We start from the raw sequence: 15717 nt of genomic DNA on the forward strand, positions 1-15717 counted from the left end.
CTCTGTAGACCAGGCTGGCCTCGAACTCAGAAATCTGCCTGCCTCTGCCTCCTGAGTGCTGGGATTAAAGGCATGTGTCACCACGCCGGCTTTTAACAACACTAGTTTTAATAACGAAGAGTAAGCTGAAAGCTATGAAATGTCTTTAAGATGCCATTCATTAAAAGTTCAATAATCAGCCTTCATCATTCAGCAGGGAGAGAAGGGAGAGAAGTGCTATTAAAAGCTGTGATCCCAGCACTAGGTAGGCAGAGGCAGGGGATCTCTGTAAGGTGACAATTTCTCAAGGGGGGTAGGGAAAGAATGGTTTATAATAGGCACTGAGATAAAAACATCACAACATTCAGTGACTTAACTGTGTTATCCTGAGCAATGACTCAGTAAATAAGCCTTTCCATTCACAAGGTATAACTAGGTGAGGAAAAGGTTACCTTATCACGTTGTCAGATGTCAACAGCACTATGTGGGGATCCAGCATCTCACTTGGATACCATGCAGCATGCTTCAGAGTCAGAGAGGTAGAGCTGGTGAAAAATCTCTCAGCAATTGGGATGGTGCTAAAATAAAGACAATCTTTAAGAACATTTGTTTGTAGAGCTTGGTTGAAACATGTTCTAACCTACTTTAACACTGTTTCATTCCTTCTCTTAAGACATTCTGAGAGCATTCTAAGAACTATCCAAGGAATCAAAGTGCAAATATTTTCTGTACTATAGTAATATATTTTATACATTTTGGTTTTGCTGGTTCAGACAGTATCTTGGTATACAGCCTAGCTGAGGCCTGGCCCTCACAATGTAGCCAAGGCCAGCCTTGAACTCACAGCCTTCCGGCTCAGCATCACATTTGTGTATTACCACACCCAGTTTATACAGTTACAGATGTGTTCTGATATTGCCTCTTGTTTGGTCCTTTTACTAATTATGAAGTAAGGCAGCTATAAGGCAGATGCTATGATGTTATTCTGAAAATTAAGAAACAGTGATCTGAATACTAGTTAGGGATTTAAGTGGACTCTCCTTAACATACAGAGGTAAAGCTGAGTCTAGGCTTCTACCCCATATCCTTTTCAGTAGACTGTCTAGATTCCCACTTGCCTGGATTCTATTTACTTTTTAATATGTGTATATGTGCATAAAAATAAGACTGAAAGCTGGGCTAAGTACACACTTCTGCAGTCTCAGCACTTCCAGCCTGCAAGTCACAGGTTCACTCCTGTGCTGGAGGAAGCAGGGAAGGGCTGTTAATTGGCACACTTTGTTACACTAAGTATTAAGTCCCATACATTCTTTTATTTAACTTTGAAGTAGCATAAGTCTTAATGTAGTTATTTGCCTTCTTTCTGTGATTGAATACCTGGCAGTCTGTCCATACCTTTGAGGGCATGAGTAGTTCATGGTACATTTATGATATCCTAGCACAAATTGCGATGACCAGGAAATGGCCCAGCATACATAAATGGTGTCTTGTTAACCAGTAGACAATCCCATTAATCCCTGTGTTTTGGTTCATTTTGTGCATAGTTCTTAAGCTTGTGAACCGGACTCCAAACTTGCAGCTATTTTTGTAAAAATAAGAGAGTGATATTGTTTCTCTTAATTAAAAATATTAACACAGGGCTGGAGAGATGGCTCAACGGTTAAGAGCACTGACTGCTCTTCCAAAGGTCCTGAGTTCAATTCCCAGCAACCACGTGGTGGCTCACAACCACCTGCCATGAGATCTGACGCCCTCTTCTGGTGTATCTGAAGACAGCTACAATGTATTTACATATAATAATAAATAAATAAATCTTAAAAAAATATATTAACACAGTATTCTTCAAAAATAATAATTGCAGGGGCTGGGAGGTGGCCCAGGGGTTTAGAGCACCTGCCACTTTTGCAGAGGCTCCAAGATCGGCTCCTAGCACCCTCGTAGCAGCTCACAACCATCTAACTCCAGTTCGGGAGATCTGACGCTCTCTTCTTGCCGTCCAGGCACACACATGCATTGCATTTACTAAATGAAGGTAAACCACTCATACATGCTTAAAAAAGAATGGACAACCACAGGAAGACAGTGTGGAGGACCATACAAATGCTCAAATGTTTCAATAGTAGCCCCTAAATACATTTCAACCATTTTGGGTCTTAGCAACTTACACTGATAAATACTAAATGAAAATACAACTTACCTACAATTCACAGTTGCTTTTCCACCTTCAAATTCAGAGTCCTTCCCCCATCTCTGAGGTAATTCCAATGCCATAAGTCCTTTACTTCCGATAAGTGCTACATGATGTTGGGTTGGACTTAACAAGACTTGATGAATCTCAAACAAGGGTGGATTGATGCAAAGCAATCTCTGAAAATAAAACCATTTAGTAAAAATAGTTAATTTTAATATAAATTTATTTCAGAGTTGCTTGAAACCATAATCACGTTTTAATTTTCTAAAGTTATAAATAGCATTCTGAGCATGTACTAACTGTGTCATTAGCTGATTATCCCCAAGAAATAATCTCTAGGTTCTTGATAGATGACTTAACCCCTAAAAGCACTTGCTCCCCTTGCACAAGACCCGAGTTTGGTTCCCAGCACCCATATTCTTGGGTCTCTCTCTCTCTCTCTTGGGTCTCTCTCTCTCTCTCTCCCCCCCATATTCTTGGGTCTCTCTCTCTCTCTCTCACACACACACACTCACACACCTGAAAATAAAAACCATAGGGCTACTCTTCCAGAGGACCTGGGTTCAATTCCCAGCACCCACATGGTGGCTTTGTAACATCTGGGTTCTGTGTGTACCAGGCACACAGATGTTACATGCACTCATTTGCAGGAAAACATACATACCCAGAAAATTTAAAAACAAAAACTTAAAAAAAAAATGGGAGAAATGACCCCTGATCTTGCGGCCAGGGAACAAAGCATGTTTTCTGTAGTTCCACACCACAGCTCTGGGTAATACCACAGGTCTTAAACATTCTAAACTTTCCCTGACATAATCTAGTAGGTGCTACTTGAGATTTGTCTTCTCTGTGTTCCTGGCCTCAAGCAGACTCTTGATACCCAGTAAATAAATAAACTCAGAAGTATCAACAGATAACCATCTTATAAACCGTCCGGTAGAGAAAAGAAGAGCTTCAGGCCAAGTGTGAAGGTTCACACCTTCATTCCCAGCACCGGAGAAGGTGCAGGTGGCTCTGTTTGAGCTCCAGGTCACCCAAGGTCACAGGTAAGGCCCTAGATTACCTTCAAATGCCTTGCAGCAAGCAGTACTGCTTCATCTACGTGGACTTAATATAAAAGAGTGGTAGTTTCAATAATTTGTCATAGCATCATATAGCCTCAAAAATACTCACTCTCACACTGGTACTTCCTATTTCTTTTCTCATGACCATTTTAGATTTCTAATTTCTTTTTATTATTTGTAAATAATGATGAGACCATCAATATATTATTTACCTTAGTATGGAGAATTATACTAAGCCAAAAATCCTTTTAAATAAGGCTTTCTTTTGAACATAATATTTCTAATTGCTTTTAAATCAGTAGGCCCATGTCTTCAAATGCCTGTTTTAGAACTGGGCAGTGGCAGCACATGGCTTAATCCTAGCTCTGATCAGGATCCTCCAGACCAGATCTCTGTCAATGAGGTCAGCCTGCTCTACAGAGTGAGTTCCAGAACAACCAGGGCTGTTAACCCTGTCTCAACAGACCCCTCCACCCCCACCAAAGCAAGTCACAGATATTACGGAGCTTGTGCATGCTCTAGGATTATGTCAGGTGCTGGACGGACACACACAGGCCTAGCCTCTGTTTTGGTGTTTATAAATGACTTAGACCCGTAATCTCAACACTCAAGAGACTGGGGCAGGAGTTCCTGGCTAGCCTGGGCTACATAGTGATCCCAGACCAGCCTGAGCTACAAAGCGGGGCCATTCCACTCGAAGTGGGGCGTTCCCAAAAGACGCCAGCCCAGGTCCGCCAACGAACCAAAAGGCTGAGTGCTTTCACGATGGACCGGCGCACCTGATACTGGGAGAGAGGGGGCTCCACGCCGCCACCGCTGGGGCCTCGAAGGCGAACCACCAAGAAGGCGCTGCCTTCTGCGTCCCACAGGAACAGTTCCCCTCCGAGACCGAAGACCAGGTTTCTCGTCGGCAAATGCGGCGGCAGAGGCGGGCACGAGGGTGAAGTCGATGCCGCTGGCTTCTCCGCTTCGGCTGGACTCTGGTTTCTCAGGCCCTCGCGGAGCCGCAAGAACACGACGTGGTTAGGAAGCCAGCTTTGCCACAGCTCCCCATCGCCCAAGGGCCCCACGGCAGCCGCCATCTTGGACTAACAGCTCAGGATTGAGGGGAGGGAGGAAACGCAGCCCGCTGCCGTGCGCAGCCAATCCGCGGCCAGCACTTCACAGCTTCAGCCTATCATAGAGTAGGAATCCCGAGGAGTTGGCCTATAAGAAAGAATCGCTAAAGGACAGACAGGGCCGCGGGTTGAAGCCAAGGTGGGCGGGGCGGAGGCATTGGGGCTGCTGCTGGGCCAGTGAGGGGTAGTGTTAGGGATGAGAGATGTGTATCTGATTGTCTACTGGACAACTTCCTCTGGGTAAACCCAGAACTTTCTCTCAAGATTCACCTCCCTCAGCCCAGGTGGTGTTTACTTCTCAACTGTCACTGCTTCATCTATCCTCGGATTCCCCTAAATCTGTCACTGTGAGGGGATAGAAACTAGAGACAGTTCCAAGAAAGCCCTGAGGCCTGAAGTACAGACAGTCTGCGTCAAGACTACAACTTCCAGAATCCTTTGCGCGCGGCTAAGGGGCGGTGATTTGGTCGCTGTCTCCCGCTAAGGGAGGAGATGGCAGAGTCCTCGGGGTCTCCGCACCGCTTGTTGTACAAGCAGGTGGGCTCGCCCCACTGGAAAGAAACTTTCAGGCAGGTGAGTGTGAGGTTTGGGTTGTCATCACTTCCCTAATCTTCCCAAGGACCTCTGTCCTCAGTGTGCTCGCTTCAGCATTGGTTGTGGAGCAGGTGTCCGGTGTGCCTGGCCAGCGAGGTGGATCACTTGCTATAGGACTGGGTCCTGGCCGCCGTCCGGGCTGTTGGCCAGCGTAGGTGTTATGCTATCCTAGGATTCGACTTTGTTTTAAGAGTCATGACAGCAGTAGCAACAACACCACCTAGCGTTGGGTTACAGAGGGAAGCACTCCGTATGTATACGTCGAGTGAGATAGAAGTTATTTCTCTTCTGAAGAACATCAGACAGGGTTTGGAGAGTTCAACTTAAGCTCCGCCTTCTTCCGAACTCAAGTAGTTCCTTCTAAGAAGCAGCTTATCTCCCTGTTCAGCAGTCTCAAAAGGGTGGGTGTATTCCAGAACAACCCAGAAAAACAATCTTAATGCTGAACATGTTGTATGGAGTAGAGTTTCTCAACACTGAGTGCTGACGTTTTGAAGGAGAACGTTCTATTATGGGAGGTGGTTCTGTACAATGTAGAACACTTAGATGCAGCAGCCTTGGTCTCTCCACCTACTAAATGGCACCAGTCAATAGCAGTTCTTCAAGCAGAGCTGTGACAACCACTTGGGAACAAAAACTGTCCCGAGTTGGGGGTGGAGAGATGGCTCAAGAGTCCTTATGCTTCCGCAGCAGACCTGATGGCTGTAACTCCAGTTCCAAGTGGTCTATTGCCATCTTCTGGCCCTGGTGTGTATCAGCACTGGTGTGGTGCACATAAACTCATACAGGCACACACATAGACACAGGAAAAAAAAATTAAAAACCCATACCAGGGTTGTAAAGTACTATTGTACAAGAAGACCATTACTATAGCCATTTGTACAATTCCAGGAATTTAGAAGCCATATAAATGTCTGAAGTTAGTCTGTGCATACAGTTCCTTGTATCCAACTGTCTTCTCATAAGATAAAATATGAAATATAGGAATGTGTGTAATGTAACCCATCGGTGTGTGGAGGACTTGAGGCTATGAAATTTTGCGTCTTGAATTTTCTTATATTTTTACTGACTAATTGGAGGGTTTTCTTTTTAGTGGAATTGACGTTTTTCTTCTTAACCAATACTGCCCTCCCTTACCTCCCCAGGGATGTCTGGAGAGAATGAGAAGCAGCAGACACAGGCTCCTGAACAAATATCGCCAGGCTGCAGGTAGCACGCCGGGGTCAGCTTCAGACAGACTTCTTGTGCAAGAAGTAATGGAGGAAGAGTGGGCTTCTTTGCAGTCTGGAGAGAATTGTCCGGAGGCCTTGCTTCAGGTCAGTCAAGGATCTCTGTAGCTAGGAGACAGCTGACTCCATGAAGAACTTCTGGTGACCTCTTTGTATCTGTTTGTTTAGGTCCTTTCAGTCTGCTCACTTCCCCAAGCATGATTCTCACCGTCATTTGACTCAGGGTTTTTTACCTTCATTCGAAATATATCGATGGTTCTGCCATACTACATGCATAGTAGGCATGAAGCAACCTTGCAATATAATAACTTAGAAAACTAAAGGGAAAGAAAATTTCATTATTGCCTTTTCCATCGGAAATTTTGACTTGCTAAGAATGGGTTAGGGACCTCTCTTTAAAAAGGATGTCTACATTCTGATTCTAGTTGATCCGAGTGTGGAGCTGTGTGTCGGTAGAAAACCCGTTACAGTGTATCAGGAAAGGTTATGGGTTGGCATCAGGATTTAGGAATTCTAAGTTTAGTTTTACTGACTCACAACTATTACTGTTTCTGTGAGTCTTAGTTTTTACATTGACATAAAATAGAGAAGCTCCCACAAGCATTATGAGAATTAACAAAACACGAAAACCTCTGAAGCCATCAAAGCTCTGTATAATAATGATTCATTTCCCATAGCGTTATGTGTCCTACACTATGCTAATTGGTTAGCGTAACATCACCACAGGTAGTACTTAGAGTAGGCCTCGCAGGTCGGTCTTAATCCAGCTTTACAAAAGCTAAAACAGCTTTTCAAAGACCAGACTTTATCACACGGCCAGCCTTAGAAGGTCATTTACTTAACTGCTGCCTGATTTTGTCTCCCTTAAATTTGGTACTCTTGTACTTTGATCATTTGTTGTTAGTTCAGCTTGGCCAAATTACCAAACTGTCAGCAAATTCAGCATGTGGACCAGGCCAATTTTATCCAGTAAATCTGTGATCTTTGAGTTACAAATCCTCGTGAGACATGGTGGCCAGTTAATACTTCATGTGGAGTGGGAAAACACCACTTTCTCTCTGCTCTGTCTCTGTTTATGTCTTGCTCAGGGATTAAACCCAGACTCGTGCATGCTAGGCAAGTGCTGCTCTACTGAGCCACACCCCTGCCCTCTGCTCTCTTGTAGTTGGAATTGCCACTGGACCTAGCTGTGCTGCAGGACATCGAGCAGGAGCTGTGTAATGAAGGTAATCCCAGGCCAGAGTATTCCCTCCCTATGAGACCGACCCTAATGCTGGCCTTTGCCTGGCTCAGGATTAGGTTTGCTGTCTTAGGTTGTTTTGCTGTTAGGGCTTAAAGCTTGGGCCGTGGCTGTGGAGGCAAACACTGAAGCTGTATCCTAATAACTGGGATTATTAGCTCTTGTTTGTTTGTTTGTTTGTTTTTGTTTTGTTTTGTTTGAGACAATGTTCCTCTGTATAGTCTAGCTGTCCTGGAACTTGTTCTATAGACCAGGCTGGGCTTGAACTCAGAGCTCTATCTGCCTTTGCCTCTGAGTGCTGAGATTAAAGGAGTAAGCCACCAACTACCTGGCAGAATTCTTATTTCCTATTCTTCTATCTCTATCATCAGTTAAGCATCCTGAAGTCTCTGTTGAACTCTTAATTGTTGGCTGCCTCTCTTCCCAACAGTAAGAGATTCTAGGGTCGTAGGTTCTGTGTCAGGAACTTCTTATTCCATGGTACCATTTCCTCCATTCAGACTACTGTGAAAGATGGGATCAGACAGAATATTAAACGTAGCCTCACAGGTCACATAGCTAGTCAGCGGTAAAGTTGGGAAGTGGTTTCCATGTTTATTTCATCCTGCCTCTTGCTGCCATGTTAAGCTGAACACTGTGGCTTGTGCCTGTAGTAGAAGCTACTTGTGACTTAGTGTAGAAGGTGGGCTTTCAGGAAGATGCCTGAGCCCTGTAGTTTCCGGCTAGCCAGGGTAGCACAGAGAAACCTGCCTCTCTGGAAAAGAAAGTTTATAGTAAACTTGTCACTTTGCGTCCATGGGCAGATCTTTACATAGACTTATCCATCTTTTATTGATTGCCTGAAATCTTGTGAGCATCTGCTTCTTGAGGTTCTTATAGCTCTGTGTACAGGTCTGCATCTGATTTGTTGTTGTTGTTGTTTTTTGTTTTTGTTTTTTTTGAGACAGGGTTTCTCTGTGTAGCTCTGGCTGTCCTGGAACTCACTCTGTAGACCAGGCTGGCCTCGAACTCAGAAATCTGCCTGCCTCTGCCTCCCAAGTGCTGGGATTAAAGGCGTGCGCCACCACTGGCTGGCCAGTTCTGCATCGTATGTCACGGTGACTTATTCCACATAGCTTTATATTGACTTGGCTCACATTTATCTGTAAAATAGAAATAATAGACCTGCCCTGGATACAAGACAACCTCGGGCTTTTTGCCTTGCAGAAAAGTCCATCATAAGCGAGTACGAAAAGGACTTAGAGTTTGATGAAAGTTGTCTCAGCAGAATGTTGGCTGAGTGGGAAGCAAACTCCCTCATCTGTCCTGTGTGTATAAGGTAAGAATTTAAAATCTTTTTCTTAGCATTATCAGTTCTCATCCCCTACTCCAAAGTGTGTGTGACCCCACCTCCACACCCAGTTTATTGACCGGAAGGTAGAGGGGGCCAGGTCTTGTTACTATAATGATCTGGGAATCCTAATTCTATCTCTAGGTACAACCTGAGAATAAGGAACAGTGTGGTCACGTGTCCATGTGGCCTGCACATCCCTGTTCAGGTAAGTGCCCACACCAATTCCCCACATACAGACTGTATTAAAGGCCCTCTGGTGGGTGGTTGAGGGCAGTACACATGTGTAGCAGTTACCTTTCTTGTCACTGATAAGAAAGCCAGCAGAGGAGAGGGGACAGTCCTTCATGGCAGAGAAAACATGGCAGAGGACTCCATGGAGGTGAAAGCCAGGACTCAGTATCTTGGCCAATAGGAAACAAGACCTGTTCTTAGCAGCCTATGTCCACCAGAAAGACCTTATGTGTTTGGTCTGCATGTATGTCTGTGCATTATGTGTGTGTCTGGAAAGCCTGGAGGTAAGGAGAGTGTGTCATATCCCATGGACCTGGAGTTACGGGAGGTTGTGAGCTGCCATATGGGTGCTGTCATCCAGGGTCCTCTGCAAGAACAGCAAGTGCTCTCAGCCACTGCGTAGTCAGCTCTCCAGGTCCACTTTTTTGTTTTGAGGTTGAGTCTAGTAGTAGCCCCGGCTGACCTCAGACTTATTCGTAGCTCAGCTTCTGATCCTTCTGACCTCACCTTCCAGGTGCTGGGCTTATAGGCTTGCACCACTCCCTCTGGGCTTTATACTGCGCTGGGAATGGAGCACAGTGCTTCACGCTTGTTAGGCACTCTCTACACCTGAGCTACATCCCCAGTCCCCAGCAGTCTAAAGCTCCCAAGAATCAAGCTGTCAGTTGAGTACGAGGCTCCAGCTTTCAGCCTGCTGGTTATATAGTAGTTAAGATTGGTTGTGGCTGCACTTTCTTAGTCAACAGACCTGACAGAGCAGAAGCTTCGAGCCTATTTGGAAGAAAATGTGAATGAGCACAGTGTACACTGTCCCCACACCCCTGTGTTCTCAGTCACCGGTGGAACAGAAGAGAAGCCCAGTCTTCTGATGAACTGCCCGGTAAGCCTGCATGGGGCCCAGGCACTTGCAAGAGCCCATCAGCAAGTCGGTTCTGTTCTCTTGGTGGAGGTAATGGCTTAGAAATAGGGAGATGTTTAATACTTTTTTTTTGAGGCATTTACTTCACAGAAAGAATCAGCTGGGTGTGGTGGTACTTGTCTGTAATCCCAGTACTATTGAAGCCCAGGCAGGAAGAGTTTAAGGTCAGGCTAGTGTACATAGTGAGAACCTGTATCAGAAACAGATGTTGGCCAGGCAGGATGGCTCAGCGGGTAAAGAGCACTTGCTACGTGGCGGAAGCAGAGAACTGACTCCTCCAAGTTGTCTGTTGTCTCCCACAACATACGGTGTGCTTGTGCATCCACACACTAGAGTTAAATCATAGGAAATGAGTAACTTCAGTCAAACAGCCTGGTAAGAGAAGGGAGGAGTAGGCTTAGAATTGTGCCAACATTGTCTGGAAATTGGAGAATGACTGGACTGCATGCTTTTGTTAGATCAGGAGCAATAGCTGGATCTCTGTGCCATCAGGTCGCCACCCTGGCACTGCTTTTTTCAGATAGACACAGGACCCGAAGCACATTTGAGCAACACTAGTTTTGTCTTTCAGTAAACTTGCATAGAGGTCTAAGTCTGGCCAAATGGTAGCTCAGGTGTGAGGAACAGGACCACACAGGAGCCACCTGACTAAGAAACCTCGAGTTTGCTGTGGGAAACAGTACTAATATATATGACATATTCTCACGGCTCACAGGTCCCAAGCAGGGGAACTAAGGCATCGTAGACTGCTATAATATGCCAGAGATGTACTGATAACCTGACCCCTTACATGAAATTGTTCAGTATTTTTGGGCTTCAACTGTACCTGACTCCATGTTTTTCTTACCTGTTCACATCTTTGTTTCTAAGGACAAGGGCAATTTTTCTCCCACTTGTTTGCTTATTTTGACCTCCACTGTATATTGACTTCTTTCGCCAGTGAGTTTGTACGTGAGTAGATACATAATGTGTTTTTGTGAACGCACTGAAACGGAAGGAGAGTTGAAGAGGTGCAGGCCAAATGGACTCAGCCTCTAACTTCCTGGAAAATGCGTGCAGTGCTGAGATGGCTCTGTGATAAATGCCTTGCAGGCCCAAGGGCCCGAGTCTGGATGCCCAGAACCATATAAAAAGCCATGTAGACATGGTGGCCACCTAAACTCCCCAAACTCATGAGGCTAGGGGCAGAGATGTCTGAGAAAAGCTGGTTATGGACTAGCCAAACAAGGGGCTCCAGGTTCAGCTACAGTCCTTGTGTCAATGGAGAGCAATTTGAGGAAAGACACATGCCAACCTGAGGCCTGCATACTCATGCACGTGTGTTTGTGCGCTCACACAAACATACACACACACAAGCACACCAGCCATGTACAACTTCAAATAGTAGCTAATGTTAAAATCTGCTTTTGAAATACGTAAGGTCTACATAGCCCTGGGACTTGCTACATTGTACCAGGCTGGTCTCAAACTCAGAGATGTACCTGCCTCTGCCTCTCTAGTGCTGAGGATTAAAGGCGTGTACCAAGTTCTTTCGAGACAGTCGTGGAACTCAGTCTGTAAACCAGGCTGGCCCCGAACTCAAAAATCCGCCTACCTCTGCCTCCCAAGTGCTGGGATTAAAGACGTGCACCACCACTGCCTGGCATCAAGTTCTTTTAAATGTCAGTTTCAAGTAGGTGGTTAAGGGCTCTGTCTGCTGTTACAGAGTACTCGTGGACATTAATAAATCTTAAAAAAAATGTTCAGTTCCAAACCAAGTACTGGAGATGGGGAAGAGAGGTTCAAGCGCAAGCAGGCAGGCATGGCTACTGTGTGCCAACAACTCTAACTACTAGGGAGGCTGAAGTAGCATAATTTGAGCCCAGTAGTTCAATACCAGCCTGAGCAAAATAGCCAGACCCTAACCTCAAAGCAGCAGATGGCTGCCTAATTGTTCCTGCTCAGCCTAACAGACAAGCAGAGCTGTTGTGCATTCACCTTCAGTGCCCTGAAATGCAAAACAGCAGTGTAGCCAAGTGAATGGCAGTGAGACCAATGCTGTGAGAAGCCGTGCTTTCAGATCAGCACTGGCCAGGCTAGAGACTATTGTTGAGTAAGGGGTGTCACCACGGATGAGAAACTGAAGAGAAAAAAACCACTGAGCAGTCTCCAAGTTCAGTCCTGAAAAGTCTGGAGGCATTTGAAATTTTCAGTGTCATTAAGGCTCAAAGACAGACACATCAAGGCAAACGGTAAGATCCAGTGAGTCTTAGATACCAAGGATGAGGCGAGTATAGTGTGGATCACTTAAGAGGCCACTGTGAAGCAGACTTAGAATACGTGGTAAATCCAGAGGCTCACTGTCAGGCTCGACAAGCCCCAAGCTGTCGGGTTTTGCTTTCTGGTCTCTGGTTTTCTGAGGGTGCCTAGGCTTATAAACTACATTGCTGATGGCTTCAGTTTAGCAGAACAGGTCCATGAAAGCGGAGGCTTCTTTGAATTCCAGTGAATTAACTTGTAGTACACACGTCATGACTGACGACAACTTTTAGCCATGTAAGATCGAACTGTTGATGTTACACTAACTTGTTTTCTGTTTAATCCAGACTTGTGACACCTGGGCTGTGATCCTCTAGCCATCCTGACCTCACACTTCACTACTGAGCTGAGAACAACTCATTTCCTGAGAGAGCCCTGTACGCACAAGCCTTTTGTATATAACTGATTTTATATTAAAACTTTTCAAACATCTCTGCTCTTGGTGTTCTGATGTGGGCCAAAGAAAAATCTGAACTTTCCTGGAGATTTATTGGGAGTCAGATTTATTGTCCATCATCATGTTATACAAAAATCTACAAATAATAAATTTGTACAGAGAAAAAAGCCCAAAGGAATAGTGAATGGAGGTGTAACAGCAGTAATTTAAACTTGCTTCCCCCCGATATATTAGGATGACAGCCATTTTGAAGCATAATTCTGATGCCAAGGTAGCTTTTGTTCACTGGCCAAAGCTTGCCATTTAAATTAAGGCCTTCAGTCTCTGACAGTTCTACTGGTTCTTGACAAAACTTTTGAGGTCCTCAAGAAAGGTGATATATTCCTGGTGCTCTAGGGCTGTGCTGAGCTCCACCAACTCATCTGCAAAAGTGTTATCCACCCCTCGGTCCGCAAGGAAATCCATTAGGTGATCATACAAGGCCTGGGGAGAAAAATACATTTACTAGCTTGAAAAACAAAAACCAAAAGCAGTCTGGCCAGGTCTGTGGGCTGACCTTCCCATGTGGTTCAGCACACCCACGCAGACACATTCCCCTCTTGGAATGCTACTTCCTCTCCTTGAACGAGGACCCTTCTCTGCAAAAGCCAAGCACCCCATCTCAGCCAGCACTCACCCAGTCCAGGGAATCTGTGTTGAGTGTATAGTTTGTATCCCTCCACTCAGAGTCACCAGTGGCCTGAAAGCTAACTTCCTTGATAGAGAAGATATCACTCTCGGCCTCATCTTCGTGTCCAATCTGAGAGATACAGCAGAGGTAAGGGAGGCTCTGTAGTTCTAACCCTGTTCCCACCCCACTCTCACCTGTGTCCCGCCACCCACCACCCCATCTAATAGATTAACAGATCTTTCCTGTGTATGCTGCATGAAGGTCAGAAGACTCCACCCTACCAACCTCATCCTCAGGATAGTGACAGTCCAGGACAAGAGTCTTCTTGCCATCAGTCTTTGTAACTTCAACCACAAAGTTGGGAGTTGACGTCAGTTCTGGCTGGAGAGACAGGAATAAGTCAGCATACGCCAGTGCTGGGAGGGTGCACACACCTGGACCAATGGCCTCAGGAAGCTCAGAATGTCTGACAGCCACAGCCATTAGGTTACTATTAGCCATTTTTTAGTCTTAGGCTGTGGATAAGGCACTCAAGTCTTCCAACAGAGCACTAAACAGTGTATCAATCACATGGTTCCAGAATGATATCTGCCGTCAGGCACAGCTAGCTATTTATTCTTCAGGGCTGTTTCTGATTCCATTCACTGCAGAGCACACAAGGCTGCAGCACAGACCTGGACCTCCTTCCCCTCTGACTGTTTCGGTGCACGATGGAAGCCTGGAACATACGGGCTCTAGCTAAGTGACCATCTTAACCAGAAACAGCAGCAACTTCCTTTTACTGTGACCCAAGGGACAGGCCTAGGCAGTGGATGAGGAGTTGGGTACGGGCTAGGATAGAAGCACAGCAGGGGACTCAGCTCTTCATACACAAGACTGATATCTGCTTAGTTAGATAGCCTGGGGATCCTGTGGCCCTCAGTGGGGTATCTAGATCCAGCCATGAGGGCCAGCAACTTAAGGAAAAAATTTCAACTAGTCAAATGTTAGAAATATGTAAGGCCGGCCAGTGGTGGCACACACCTTTAATCCCAGCACTAGGGAGGCAGAGGCAGATGGATTTCTGAGTTCAAGGCCAGCCTGGTCTACAGAGTTAGTTCCAGGACAGCCAAGGCTACGCAGAGAAACCCTGTCTCGAAAACAAAACAAAACAAACAAACAAAAAAGTAAGGTTGAGCTGGAGTGACGGTTCACCCAGTAAAGGTGTTTGCTGCTGAAGCCTGAAGGCCTCCGTTCAACCCTGGGCCCCACATGGTAGAAGGATGCAACTGCCTCCTACATTGCCTTTACCTCCTACGTGCCCACATATTAGCGTTAAACATACAAATAAACATAATTTACAGTCTCTAAGCCCCACCACCCCAGCCTTCCTATTTTGGTCACACGACTAGAGTTGACTATCCACTTGTCATCTTTCACACTGAAAACACCCCCAATCAAAGTATCTGGATACCGAGTACTCCCATACTCCAACACAGGCAGGGGTGGGGCAGCCATAGCTCCTTTGTATTAAGAGGACACAGGCCTAAGCTCTACAGGGGGCCACACACTCTGAGAACACGGTCCATGCACAATCTACCTAAAAAAGTTCCTACTTTTTGGACAGAAAGATTGGCTGGCTGGAGTGTTACTAGCTTACCTCCTGTTCTTCAGCCTTCTGCCCCTGGGAGGGCTCCTCCTCCTCGCCATCAAATGTTGGAGGGATGCTGTTGTTGATGTTGAAAGTGACAGTGATCCTAGAACAGCAAGTAGAAGCACACTAAGGTACACTATTAGCACAGGAGGAGGGAGGCCTGCTGTGGCAGGGCAGGTGCGAAGGCACGATAAAACAATGTCTCCATCCTAACCAATGTCCCCAACCTAGCGAGCTGCACCAAGAATTAAACAGAACTTAAAAACAGCCTGGGTGCCTAAACCAACACGGCCATTAAATACCTTCTGAAGTGATCATACAAAGTGCTACAAATTAAATGACTATAGCTGTGGATGTAGCTGCCAGGCTGGTGTCCCGGGGGTCCTTCCAGGGAAGCCATCTGCTCCAGGAAGCCTCACACCCATTGCAGAGCAGAGATTCACTTTGCATAGTCACAAACTAGGAACTGAAACACCTAGTGGCTCTTCCCCATTTTGGGGGATTCTGGAGCTCAAACAAGCACCCTGTGTGTGCCTGGCCCGTGTGAGATGGTCAGAATTCTTATGTGATAGCACATGTTCTGAAATCAGATAAAATTCCTTTGCCTCCACACCTGCAAGCAGAAGTTCCAGGACTACACTGATTCAGCAGGGCCAACCAACCCAAGCAAGAGTGTACTGGGGGGCTGGAGAGATGGCTCAGTGGTTAAGAGCATTGACTGTTCTTCCAGAGGTCCTGAGTTCAAATCCCAGCAACCACATGGTGGCTCACAACCATCCATAATGAGATTAGATGCCCTCTTCAGGTGTGTCTGAAGACAG

At 45.8% G+C, this 15717-nt stretch overlaps 3 protein-coding genes across 4 annotated transcripts in view; 1 reads left to right on the forward strand and 2 right to left on the reverse strand.

The window, feature by feature from the left end:
- Positions 1 to 4324, reverse strand: part of Nup88 (nucleoporin 88) — a 24126-nt gene extending 19802 nt beyond the window's left edge. For both annotated transcript variants that reach the window (XM_021177946.2, XM_021177945.2), the window contains exons 1-3: positions 4014 to 4324; positions 2177 to 2346; positions 432 to 557 (exon numbers count right to left, since the gene is read on the reverse strand). In XM_021177946.2, coding sequence (XP_021033605.1) covers positions 432 to 557; positions 2177 to 2346; positions 4014 to 4316 — 599 coding nt within the window. In that variant the 5' untranslated portion in view covers positions 4317 to 4324. The remainder of the gene's footprint in view (positions 1 to 431; positions 558 to 2176; positions 2347 to 4013) is intronic.
- A 155-nt stretch (positions 4325 to 4479) lies between these two features.
- Rpain (RPA interacting protein) lies at positions 4480 to 12629 on the forward strand. The gene is made up of 7 exons (XM_021177022.2): positions 4480 to 4925; positions 6092 to 6262; positions 7341 to 7401; positions 8622 to 8733; positions 8890 to 8953; positions 9719 to 9859; positions 12484 to 12629. The coding sequence occupies exons 1-7, from the start codon at positions 4845 to 4847 to the stop codon at positions 12511 to 12513; spliced, it is 660 nt and encodes a 219-aa protein (XP_021032681.1). The 5' UTR covers positions 4480 to 4844; the 3' UTR covers positions 12514 to 12629.
- Positions 12630 to 12666: 37 nt separating this feature from the next.
- The window catches only part of C1qbp (complement C1q binding protein), a 5456-nt gene continuing 2405 nt past the window's right edge, over positions 12667 to 15717 (reverse strand). Inside the window, exons 3-6 of the mRNA XM_021177021.1 lie at positions 14903 to 14999; positions 13549 to 13644; positions 13270 to 13392; positions 12667 to 13076 (exon numbers count right to left, since the gene is read on the reverse strand). Coding sequence (XP_021032680.1) covers positions 12927 to 13076; positions 13270 to 13392; positions 13549 to 13644; positions 14903 to 14999 — 466 coding nt within the window. The 3' untranslated portion in view covers positions 12667 to 12926. The remainder of the gene's footprint in view (positions 13077 to 13269; positions 13393 to 13548; positions 13645 to 14902; positions 15000 to 15717) is intronic.

Source organism: Mus caroli, chromosome 11 (assembly GCF_900094665.2).
Source record: "Mus caroli chromosome 11, CAROLI_EIJ_v1.1, whole genome shotgun sequence".
NCBI lineage: Eukaryota > Metazoa > Chordata > Mammalia > Rodentia > Muridae > Mus > Mus caroli.

Excerpts from the sequence above, each read along its gene's own strand:
- Rpain (XM_021177022.2), top strand. The coding sequence starts at position 4,845 with ATGGCAGAGTCCTCGGGGTCTCCGCACCGCTTGTTGTACAAGCAGGTG. Across the intron at positions 8,734-8,889 it reads ATCTGTCCTGTGTGTATAAG|GTACAACCTGAGAATAAGGA; the intron begins GTAAGAATTTAA and ends TTCTATCTCTAG. Across the intron at positions 8,954-9,718 it reads GCCTGCACATCCCTGTTCAG|TCAACAGACCTGACAGAGCA; the intron begins GTAAGTGCCCAC and ends GCACTTTCTTAG.